At 48.3% G+C, this 12343-nt stretch overlaps 1 protein-coding gene across 2 annotated transcripts in view; it reads left to right on the plus strand.

The window, feature by feature from the left end:
* The first annotated feature begins 262 nt into the window (after positions 1-262).
* The window catches only part of MSL1 (MSL complex subunit 1), a 15579-nt gene continuing 3498 nt past the window's right edge, over positions 263-12343 (plus strand). Inside the window, exons 1-7 of one of the 2 annotated variants that reach the window (XM_023204231.2) lie at positions 263-1671; positions 4476-4699; positions 7868-8250; positions 10155-10202; positions 10654-10718; positions 11661-11728; positions 12158-12282. In XM_023204231.2, coding sequence (XP_023059999.1) covers positions 910-1671; positions 4476-4699; positions 7868-8250; positions 10155-10202; positions 10654-10718; positions 11661-11728; positions 12158-12282 — 1675 coding nt within the window. In that variant the 5' untranslated portion in view covers positions 263-909. The remainder of the gene's footprint in view (positions 1672-4475; positions 4700-7867; positions 8251-10154; positions 10203-10653; positions 10719-11660; positions 11729-12157; positions 12283-12343) is intronic. The other variant, XM_023204232.3, reaches the window with a different exon arrangement.

A 12343-nucleotide genomic window follows, 5' to 3' on the forward strand; every position in this document is an offset into this window, starting at 1 on the left:
TCCCCTTCTCCCCGCCGCCGCCCTCGCCCTTCTTCCCTCTCCTGACCCTCCCTCAGCTCACCCCTCCCTCGGCAGCCCACCTTCACCCCGCTCCTCCGCGCGCTCCTCGGTCCTCGCCCCTCAGCCCCGGCCTCCCCTCGCCGGCCCCCGGCCCCCGCGGTCCCCTCCCTGCCCCCCTCGAGGCGGCGGCGGCCCCTTTCACAATAGCGCGGCCCGCCTCCCTCCTCTCGGCTCCCGGTGCACTCCCGCCCGCTCCCCTCCTCGCGCATGCGTTCTCCGGTCGGCGGCGGCTGCGGCGGTGGCGGCTACGAGCGGCTCCGTTTTTTTAAAGGGAAACGCTGAGGCGCCGGGGGTGACTGTGGGGGAGGGGGGCCCTGAGCCGCGGAGACCCCCGGGGGAGGCGACAGACCCCCTCTCCCGGAGTAGGAGGGCTTTGGGCGGACCCAGCCCTCCACCCCCTCCTGAGGAGGAGGGGGGTGGAAATGGAGGCTCGGGGCGGCTGAGGCGAGCTCCGGGGCGGGGGGCCGGGGCGGGGAAGGGGGGGTGCGGGGTGGGGAGACGAGGCGGGCCCGGCCGGGCCAGGGGGGGCCGAAGCGAGCTCCGGGGATGAGCTCGGGGGCGGCTGGGTGCGAGCTCCTGCCTCTGAGGCGAAGGCGGCGGCGGCGGCAGCAGAGGCGGCGGCGAGGCCCCCATGGGCCGGCGGCGGGCCTCAGCCGCGGCCTCCACGTCTCCGCACGCCGGCGGGATGGCGCCCGGGCCCCGGAGGAGCCGCGCTAGCGAAGGCCTGCTGCCGCGCTGCTGAGGCGAGCCCGCCAAACTCCCCTCCCCCCCTTAGTCCTCGACCCCCCGCACCTCGCCCCTTCCCCACCCCCTCCTCCGCCTCGGTGCCCGGCGCTGCTCCGGACCACTATGACCATGAGATCCGCGGTGTTCAAGGCGGCCGCGGCCCCTGCCGGCGGCAACCCTGAGCAGCGACTGGACTACGAGCGGGCTGCGGCGCTGGGCGGGCCCGAGGACGAGCCCGGGGCGGCCGAAGCCCACTTCCTCCCCCGGCACCGTAAGCTCAAGGAGCCGGGGCCCCCGCTGGCCTCCTCCCAGGGCGGGAGCCCCGCGCCTTCCCCGGCCGGCTGCGGCGGCAAGGGCCGGGGCTTGTTACTCCCGGCCGGGGCGGCCCCCGGGCAGCAGGAAGAGAGCTGGGGCGGTTCGGTGCCCTTGCCCTGTCCGCCCCCGGCCACCAAGCAAGCCGGCATTGGGGGGGAGCCCGCCGCAGCCGGCTGCAGCCCCCGGCCCAAGTATCAGGCGGTGCTGCCCATTCAGACGGGCTCTCTCGTGGCGGCGGCCAAAGAGCCTACGCCCTGGGCTGGGGACAAGGGTGGGGCGGCCTCCCCCGCTGCCACCGCCTCGGACCCGGCGGGACCCCCACCACTACCTCTGCCCGGGCCGCCACCCCTCGCGCCCACCGCCACCGCCGGAACCCTGGCGGCCAGCGAGGGCAGATGGAAGAGTATGAGGAAGAGCCCTCTCGGGGGTGGTGGCGGCTCGGGAGCTTCCAGTCAGGCCGCCTGCCTCAAACAGATCCTTCTGCTGCAATTGGACCTCATCGAACAGCAGCAGCAGCAGCTGCAGGCCAAGGAAAAGGAGATCGAGGAGCTGAAGTCAGAGAGAGACACGGTACGGGAGGGGTTAATCTGCATTCGGGCCGAGGAGCGAGTTGTGCGCATGCTCGGGGGAAGGGGGCTGTAGGAGGTTAAGGCACCCCCGGGTTAAGGGTAAAGGAGGTTGGCCACCGGCAAAGGAGTATCTTAGGCTCTGGGTCTCTGAGAGTCAGGCTAACAGACACGTTGGGTTGGAGGGAAGGGTTAAAGGGCAACCTCCCAGGGGGAAGGGGAGGGGTTTCAGGTGCCAAAGGGTTAATTTAAAATGACAGCCCCAGACGTGTGGGAAAGATGTTTAGTGGGAAAAGACCTGATCTGTGAGGGGTTAAAAATGAAAGGGTGGGGTGTAGGTGTTGCGGCCTTATGGAAGGGTTAAATTAAAGAGCTATTGCGTTAGAAATGCACGGTGGAGGAGAGGGCTGTAGCAAGCAGCTGTTGCTCTCACCACTGCTGCAGCATCTTTAGATAGGGCAGTAGGCCTTGTAGTGGGCACAGGGGCAGAGGTGATTTATATGGAATCCTATTTTAGTTTTCTTAAACGATATTAAGGGAAGCACTGCCTTTGATTTCAGACAGCTTTTAATAGGAACCTGAGTTCTAATACATGACCCACTGACCAGGTCCCTTGTATAAGCATGGTGTTTGAAGCTGGAAGATTTTAGGGCATCAGGGGAAAGTAAGCTTATTAAATGTATTAAATAGACCTCCCCATCCTTATTTTAGAATCTTAGGGAGTAGGAAAGTCGTTTATTATTTCTTTACTTCTGAGTAGCTTGGAGGACACAGGCTTGTTTTTACTGCAGCAGTAGTTAAGGGCACCTCCGCGTTAAAACATATTCCTTCAGATATGAGGGAAGCTGGGGTGGGGGGTATTACTGTGCTAGCATACCTTACAGCTGCCTAAAAATAAACATGGTTTCTACAATTGTTGTGTTCAGGCTGCAGCAATCTCTCTTTCTCTCTCTCCCTCCCTCTTCTTCTCTCTCTCTCTCTCTCTCTCTTTCTCTCTCTCTGTCTGTCTCTCCCTCCCTCCCTCCCCGCCGTCCTCATCTCTCCCTCTCTCCTCTTTCTGGTGTCGTGTGCGCTAAGAGCTGAGCAAGGGAGCAGGCGGCTATTCATTTTGTTTGCTTTCCAAATGAATCGCATCGGGTGGCTGTTTTATTGGAGAATGCATTCTGCAAGGTGGATTGGGAGCTGGGGCAGGTCTCATTAAAATATCTCATGGTGTTGATTTGTGGAAGTTACTCAACATGGAGGTGGCACTGCTCAGACTGTACTGCAGTCTAGGGGTGTGATGGTACCGTAATTACAACACATCATATCCTTGTATGGGGGGGAGTGGGAAGACAAGGACCAGTGAAGGAGAAAAAATCAAGGAAATGTCACCCACAAACGGTGGTTAAGGGCTGTGAATCAAAACATATACAAGGAGATGAAATGAGAGTATGGCTGATAGGGGGGTTCTCTGCTGATTGTGGAGGTTTCTGCTCAGTTCCTGAGGTAATGGCCCCTTTGCAGGCTTTCCTAGTCAGGAAAAGTGGGGTGAGTTAAGGATAGAGTGTCAGAACTTGGTACTCACTGCTTCTGTTGTGTATTGCAATTTTAATGTTGCTTAAGCTTGTTTCACTTATTCCAGTTGTTGTTTGGCCTTGTCTGAAATCTATGCAATGAATGTAATGAAGCCAGCATTAATATCACTGTCTAACCCAGATAAAATTCTTGTAATAGAGTATAAGTAGCACAACACCTTTTCTCAAAACTAAACTAACACAAAGTTTTCAATGATAATAGACTTCCATTTTCTCTTTAGATTTTTAGTCCTTTTAATTAAAACTAAAGGAACTTTGATTTTAATAAATATTTAGATGAATAGGTATAATTTTTTGTGTTACCTCAAATACAAAGCAATGTGTATATATCATGATGGTTGGAATTTATGGGTACTGATTTCTATTTTCCAAATGAAATGTTCATTGTTTTAAAAGTACCCCCTCCCACACATACCCCTTTCAAGTAACACTGCCATTCCTGGTAGCACTGTATGAGCTCTTAATTCCTTCTCAATGTACTGTTTGCACTTTTCTGTTGTGTATAGGGTTTTGGAGTAGAAGTAGAGAGGATAGAATTTGGACAATCTTAGGGCCTCTTAAAAGAACATGTAGGCTGGGCACGGTGGCTCAAGCCTGTAATCCCAGCACTTTGGAAGGCCTAGGCCGGTGGATCACGAGGTCAAGAGATAGAGACCATGCTGGCCAACATGGTGAAACCCTGTCTCTACTAAAAATACAAAAATTACCCGGTGTGGTGGTGGGTGCCTGAAATACCAGCTACTCAGGAGGCTGAAGCAGGGGAATTGCTTGAACGTGGGGGTGGAGGTTGCAGTGAGCCATTGCACTCCAGCCTGGGTGACAAGAGCAAAACTCCATCTCAAAAAAAAAAAAAGAATATGTATACAATTAATTCTGGAAACTCCCAAACCAACTTGGAACCACAAGGATAGCAGTAGCAGAGACCATGCCATTAAAAGGCATGCTATGGTCCCTCCTGGTGGAGAGGATCTCCTTACAGAAGAATGAACTACAAATTCCCCCATGCCTCTTCCCATCTAGTTTGGCCTTTAAAATTAAACAGTATACCTTGTCTTCTCTTTTTTGTTTAAGGGAAACTGTTCAAATTAATTAATGTCGGCCTATTTAAAAAGTTGAGTTGATGTGGTCCATAGAAAGAGGCAGAAGACTATATGATTCCTAAATGGGGCTAAGTATCTGTGTGTTTAATTTTTTATGTGTTAAGTCTGCATTTTACTACTCTCTCTTTTAGCTCCTTGCTCGGATTGAACGTATGGAAAGGCGGATGCAGCTGGTAAAGAAGGATAACGAGAAAGAAAGGCACAAGCTGTTTCAGGGCTATGAAACTGAAGAGAGAGAGGAAACAGAGCTATCTGAGAAAATTAAACTGGAGTGCCAGCCGGAGCTTTCTGAGACATCCCAGACTCTGCCTCCCAAGCCTTTCTCATGTGGGCGGAGTGGAAAGGGACATAAAAGGTGTGCTGATAACTTTGTTTGATGAGGACACTTGTTACTAGTGATTGAGAGTAGGGGATTATTGGGATTTATGAATTGGTTTTATAGCAATCATAACTTGATTTAGAAGTCTTCTATGCTGAGGGCCGGGTGTGGTGGTTCACACCTGTAATCCCGGCACTTTGGGAGGCCGAGGTGGGTGGATCATGAGGTCAGGAGATTGAGACCATCCTGGCCACCATGGTGAAACCCCGTCTCTACTAAAAATACAAAAAATTAGCCGGGCGTGGTGGCGGGTGCCTGTAGTCCCAGCTACTCGGGAGGCTGAGGCAGGAGAATCACTTGAACTCGGGAGGCGGACGTTGCAGTGAGCAGAGATTGCGCCACTGCACTCCAGCCTGGCAACAGAATGAGACTCCATCAAAAAAAATTTTTTTTAAGTATTCTGTGCTGAGAAACTATCTTGAAACATTCTTTTTTTTTGAGACGGAGTCTCGCTCTGTAGCCCAGGCTGGAGTACAGTGGCTGGATTTCAGCTCACTACAAGCTCCACCTTCCGGATTTACACCATTCTCCTGCCTCAGCCTCCCGAGTAGCTGGGACTACAGGCGCCCGCCACCTTGCCCGGCTAGTTTTTTGTATTTTTTAGTAGAGACGGAGTTTCACCATGTTAGCCAGGATGGTCTGGATCTCCTGACCTCGTGATCCGCCCGTCTCGGCCTCTCAAAGTGCTGGGATTACAGGCTTGAGCCACTGCGCCCGGCCTCTTGAAACATTCTTATGCAGACTGTAAAAGTCTGCTTAGGAATATTTTGGTCACAGTAATAATTATTGAATGCAGCTTACATCATAAAAAGAATGGGCAACAAGTGTGACAGCTGAGTTTCTTAAAACTATAGCAATTCACTTCAAGTTAGGAAGTGTTAAATTCCTTCATTGTGTTGTACACTGGTAGACATAGAAAAGTAAAATAGAGGCCAGGTGTGGTAGCTCATGCCTGTAATCCCTTTGAGAGGGCAAGGTGGGGAGGGAGGGATCACTTGCACCTAGGAGTTTGAGACCAGCCTGGGCAACATAGTGAGACCTCATTTTTACAAGAAATCCAAAAATTAGCTGGGCCTGGAGGTATGCACCTGTAGTCCCAGCTACTCAGGAGGTTGAGGCCGTGAACCTGGGAGGTTGAGGCTACAATGAGCTGTTATTGCACCACTGCACACTGCACTCCAGCCTGGGTGACAGAGTGATAACCCTGTTTCAATTTTTTAAAAAAGGTAAAATGGAACTGTCCTTGGACTCAGAGAAATTAGCCCAACTGTAAGGATGGGCATACATTTTGAAAACTCAGAATTCAAATGCGGTAAAATATGTAGATGTACAACACCTGATATAAACTAAGGTTTTTTGTTTGTTTGTTCTGTCACCCAGGCTGGGGTGCAAGTGTCGCCAACATGGCTCACTTCATCTTCCACCTCTTGAGCTCAAGTGGTCCTCCTACTTCAGCCTCCCATGTAGCTAGGACCATAGGCACTCACCACCATGCTTGGCTAACTTTTTTTATTTTTTTATAGAGACAGGCTGTCACTTTGTTTCCCAGGCTGATGTCGAACTGCTGGGCTCAAGTGATCCTCCCACCTCGGCCTCCCAGAGAGCTGGGATTACAGACATTAAACTGAGTTTTGTAAGATGCAGGGATATTAAAAATTATTCTGGGTTAGAATTGTGAAACTTTAAGTAGGAAATCAGTCTTGAAAAAGAAGTATAGCCGGACATGGTGGCTCACACCTGTAATCCCAGCACTTTGGGAGGCCGAGGCAGGCGGATCACGAGGTCAGGAGATTGAGACCATCCTAGCTAACATGGTAAAACCCTGTCTCTACCAAAAATAAAAAAATTAGCTGGGTGTGGTGGCACAAACCTGTAGTCCCAACTACTAGGGAGGCTGAGGCAGCAGAATCGTTTGAACCCAGGAGATGGAGGTTGCACTGAGCCGAGATTGTGCCACTGCACTCCAGCCTGGGCAGCAGAGTGAGACTCTGTCTCAGAAAAAAAAAGAAGTATGAAATTTAGGTTGGTAAAGAGGAAGGGAGATGACTTTCTTGGGATGTGGTAGGGGAAGAAGGGAGGAAGAAAGAGGCTAGAGAATGCCAGCAGACAGCAAGAAAAAGGAAATAAAGGTTATAATTAATGTGGTACAGGGTTGGAGGGAAAAGGAAAGAGACTGATCTCTGGGTTACAGGAAATAGGTGCACCTAATGTAGTGGGTTGTAGTGGTACCTAATGATGTTGGCTAAAGGACCTTGAATATTCTTCTTCTTCTTTTTTTTTTTTTTCTTGAGATGGAGTCTCACTCTGTCACCCAGGCTGGAGTGCAGTGGCGTGATCTCAGCTCACTGCAACCCCTGCCTCCCAGGGTTAAGCAATTCTCCTGCCTCAGCCTCCCAAGTAGCTAGGATTACAGGCATGGGCCACCACGCCCAACTAATTTTTGTATTTTTTTTAGTAGAGACGGGGTTTCACCATGTTGACCAGGCTGGTCTCGAACTGCTGACCACAAGTGATCCGCCCACATCGGCCTTCCAAAGTGCTGGGATTACAGGCATGAGCCACTGCACCTGGTGGACCTTGAATATTCTTAAGCATGAAAACTCCTTATTCAACAAACATTTACTGGCCAGGTGCGGTGGCTCATGCTGGTAATCCCTGCACTTTGGGAGGCCTAGGTGGGTGGATCACCTAAGGTCAGGTGTTCAAGACCAGCCTGACCAATATGGTGAAACCCTGCCTTTACTAAAAATACAAAAAAAATTAACCAGGCATGGTGGTGTATGCCTGTAATTGCAGCTACTCGGAAGGCTGAGATAGGAGAATTGCTTGAACCCGGGAGGCAGAGATTGCAGTGAACCGAGATCATGCCACTACACTCCAGCCTGGGTGACAGAGCAGGACTCCGTCTCAAAAAACAAACAACAACAACAACAAAAAACATTTACTAATGGCCTATTTTATATACTGCTAAGCCTGGGCTGTTCCTGCTCATGACTGCCAAATGAACACCAGACATTTAGGTACCTGAATACTTGTCATTTTGGGGCAAAATAACCAGCTTATTCTTTTGCTCCAGAATGTGTTCAAATTAGATTTTATTCAAGTGTCAATATATTTTATAATGTTTTCTTCCCTATCTAATAGGAAATCCCCATTTGGAAGTACAGAAAGAAAGACTCCTGTTAAAAAGCTGGCTCCTGAATTTTCAAAAGTCAAAACAAAAACTCCTAAGCACTCTCCTATTAAAGAGGAACCCTGTGGTTCCTTATCTGAAACTGTTTGTAAACGTGAATTGAGGAGCCAAGAAACCCCAGAAAAGCCCCGGTCTTCAGTGGACACCCCACCAAGACTCTCCACTCCCCAAAAGGGACCCAGCACCCATCCCAAGGAGAAAGCCTTCTCAAGTGAGATAGAAGATTTGCCGTACCTTTCCACCACAGAAATGTATTTGTGTCGTTGGCACCAGCCTCCCCCATCACCGTTACCATTACGGGAATCCTCTCCAAAGAAGGAGGAGACTGTAGCAAGTAAGGCATAGAGAACACTTGCTCTTATACCCTAGTGGTGGCGGTCAAGCTAACAAGTGTGAAAATGCCTTTGGCATTTTTAAAAAAGTGCAATCAATAAAGCAGAGTTCTGTCAAGAATGAGTAAGTTAACAGCCAGAGACAGACACTGTGCAGGCATTGCAAATAGATGGAATTACAGCAAAATGTGCTCAATGTATTTGCCTGCTTACAACACTGGGAGATGTGTTTGCCAGTAAGTTGCTCATCACAAGAGCACCAGACTTGGGGGTGTAATCTCCGGCAACTTGCATGCCCTCTGAAAGAAGGGTTTTCTGTGCTGTGAAATGCATAGAACTATACTTTGCCATGCACGACTGTTCCTGCAATTGATATTGTGTGAAATCTGGGAGGGTGGTCTTTGGGTGTTCTCAGGGGCCAATGGTAATTTTTGGGTTGGGGAGCCAGCTTGGGGTGGGGAATTTTCACCTGGGCCTCCGCTCTTTAACTATATAAACATTTATCTGTATATCTATGTCCCTGTCTGGGGGGCAGGAGGAATCTGCCAAAGACCAACAGTCTTACTTTATCTTACTATACTTCACAAAGGTTCTAAAATGTGAAGAGTTTACTTGGATTGCAGTAGCCCATTGGTTGTTCATATATTTAAATAAAATGGTCTACAAACTATTTTTCAAACAATAAGGACTATCTTGGGATATCTGAGCTGCTTGGGGAGGGTGTGGGGTGTGGGACCTTGGTCTTCATTCCCTTTTTTTTCCTTTATGGCTTCCACACAGAGATGCTCCCCTATCTTCTACATCAACCAGTAACTGGAATGTGCCTTCAATCATGTAATATTAGTCTATGTCAGTCACTGCGGTTACTCTGGGGTCATGGTTGGGGAGGCCTTCCAGGATAGAGCCGCAGTCCCAAGTTTCTACCACTGTGTCTTGCCTAGCAGGATGGGGATAGAAATCCATTCCAGTGAGACAAGAGCGTTCTCCAGGCTTTGTTTGGCTGTTTTGGTGACAAAATTAAGTGGGAAAGCTAGATTAGTCATCTTAATGATCTAACCTCTATTAGGCCTCACACTTGAGTACATTAGATCAGGATCCTGATCTAGGTTCAGATTTTTGTTGGTTCAGTCAGTTGAACAGGTTCTTCCTTAATGGTTAACCTTTTTTGCTGCCATGGCAATGCTGCGTAACAACTTAAGAGAAACGTGAAGCAACTTCCCATCCGGGATTGGGTAATGGCTTGGTCCAGAGCTGTTCTGTGTGACTGGCTATTTTTGAAAATCCTGTCTTCCCTAGTACAGACAATTTCAAACACCTCTGAGATTGTGGGCATAGTGAAACAAAAGAATCTGATTGGGGAGATCCCAGCCCCTTGAGGAGCCTGAGTTGTGAATAAACATGTGAATCCTTATTCTTGATGCCCCTATCTCAAGAGGAAGGCTCAATGGCTTGTTCTAGGGGAGCCAAAGTCTTTGTGCATGTTGTTCAGGCTGGACCAGCAAGGTAGTTTGTTTGGAGGGAGGAGGGAGCTGTTTAAGAAGACTACATATGTAAGTTTTGAGAACACTGATCTTTTATTTGAAAAATAGGGTCAACTTTTACTCACCTGCCATGTTCTGAGTTTAAGGTTTGATATCCTTGGCCATCAACTGTTGCAGGGAAACCACCCTAAATAATGAAGAAAAGAAGTCGTCTCAGTGTAAAAAAAAAAAGTGGTGGGCTTATTTTCTTTTCTTTTGTCTGTTGTTCCCTCTTCCCCTCCCCCAGAGAGAAATTCTCAAAAGAACAACTCAAAAAACAAAATGGCTTCCTAGTGAGAACTTCAGTGATGATCCTTTCCTCCATTTGGGGTATGGGCTTTTTTTCTTTTTACACTGAGATTATTCTTCTTTCCTGCATTATTTAGGGTGTCTGATGCCATCAAGTGTTGCAGGAGAAACTTCAGTCTTGGCTGGTGAGTAGAATAGGAATTGTGCTGGCTGGGCCTGGGGTGGGGGTTGGTGGGATGGTGGATGGTTGGGAGCTGCATTCCCCATCCACTGGATGTGGGAGAGTGAGATTTCTTGGTGTATGATTGATTACACTACTATAGACTTCAAAATGACAACAAATTTCAGTTGTTTTTCAGGAACTGCTATAGCATCCATTATATGAATTGTCAGGTATTGGTTTAGGGTTTTTGTGATCCTGAGTTTGGCAGACTGCAATGGCATTTTAGGTTCTTTTATACCATAGCAAGGACACTGAATATGGCTTCAGGGAGGCCATAGAATGGATTCCTATCACTTGGTAACTTTGTCTCATCTGGGGAGAGACCTCTTATCCTAGTGAATAGTTGTGCAACTTTGGATTTAAGGGTGGTTCCACCCCTCCTCCCTTTCTTTTTCTCTCTTTTTTTTTTTCAGTTCCTTCTTGGAGGGACCACTCAGTAGAGCCTCTAAGGGACCCAAATCCTTCAGACCTTTTGGAGGTAGGTAACCAACAGCAGTCAATTGAAGAGAGTGAGAGAGTAAATAGAACATGAGGGTATAACTTGAAAATGTCATAGTACTATGGATGAATTAAATAGAATTTTAAGGCCAGACAGAAACTTAAGAAATTATCTGGTCCAGCTCCTTCATTTTATAGATTAAAAAACAGGTCCAGAGTAGTTAAGTGATTGATTAAAAAATAAATAGCTAGGTAGTGTTCAAAATAGATTTTATGCTAAGTAGAAAAGTTAGGGCTGGGCTCGGTGGCTCATGCCTATAATCCCAGCACTTTGGGAGGCTGAGGCAGGTGGATCACCTGAGGTCAGGAGTTAGAGATCAGCCTGGCCAATGTGGCGAAACCCTGTCTCTACTAAAAATACAAAAATTAGCCAGGCTTTGTGGTGCACGCCTGTAATCCCAGCTACTCGGGAAGCTGAGACAGGGAGAATTGCTTGAACCTGGGAGGTGGAGGTTGCAGTGAGCCAAGGTCGCACCACTGCACTCCAGCGTGGGTGACAGAGTGAGACTCCATCACAAAAAAAAAAAAAGCAAGCATGTACCCCTCAGCCATAAAATTGTATATTCTAAGCTCATTTGACTCTTAAAGTTTTGATTATTTTAAGGTCAGAGTCCTACAAAGTATGGAGGCGAGGAGAGTTTATGGCAGTCTGGGGGTTTTAGTTTGATGTGGTGTTTACCTTGGAAAGTTATGGAAATGATTGTGAAATTTGGAGATTCTAAAAGGGTGTGGATGGGGAAAGGAGTATGTGTTTTGTTGATTCTGTTACCAGGAGGTTCCCATACTATCCATGGAACCCACAGACTCAGGTAGAACCGGAAGGTGAAAGATTTTACATTCCTGGAAGCTGGAAATTAGTTAGTATATGTGTGTAACTAATACATGGTGATAAATAGCTTATCAGCTGCTTTTCTTTACACAGAACCTGGATGACAGTGTGTTTTCGAAGCGGCATGCAAAACTGGAGCTGGACGAGAAGAGAAGGAAAAGGTGAGGCCAGAGATGCCCATCCTGGAAACAACTGAGCCCTAGGACCTAGGACAGAGGATCAGGGCACCTGACTTCCCTCTTTCATGCTGTGGAGAATCTTGGAGCACCTAACACTCTTACATTACTGGCTTCCCAGTTGGTTGAATATCTTAGTTGGAAATGGTTTCCAACTAAGTAGGAAAACATGTTTGGCCTCTTTTTGTGTATGACCTTCCTCAGTTCTACTTTCTGTGGAACACCAACACATGATCTAGACAGTAGGCTTAAAACAGCACTCCTTTAACCAGGCAGGCATTTCTCTTTACCCTGTCTAGAGGAGTCAGCAGGAGTCTTCCTAGCATCTGGATTGTGTGAGTTGTTTTTATAGAGCAGGTTTTGGGTAAACAGTAATGTTGGGTTTGTTTGTTTTGTTTGATTTGTTTTTCCCAGATGGGATATTCAGAGGATCAGGGAACAAAGAATTTTACAGCGACTGCAGCTCAGAATGTATAAAAAGAAAGGAATTCAGGAATCTGAGCCTGAGGTTACCTCATTTTTCCCTGAGCCAGATGATGGTAAGTTGTGTCCATCTAAAAGAATAGGGTTTTCTTTTTTTTTTTTTTTTTTTTGAGACAG

The sequence above is a fragment of the Piliocolobus tephrosceles genome, chromosome 16, assembly GCF_002776525.5.
Source record: "Piliocolobus tephrosceles isolate RC106 chromosome 16, ASM277652v3, whole genome shotgun sequence".
Classification (NCBI taxonomy): Eukaryota; Metazoa; Chordata; class Mammalia; order Primates; family Cercopithecidae; genus Piliocolobus; species Piliocolobus tephrosceles.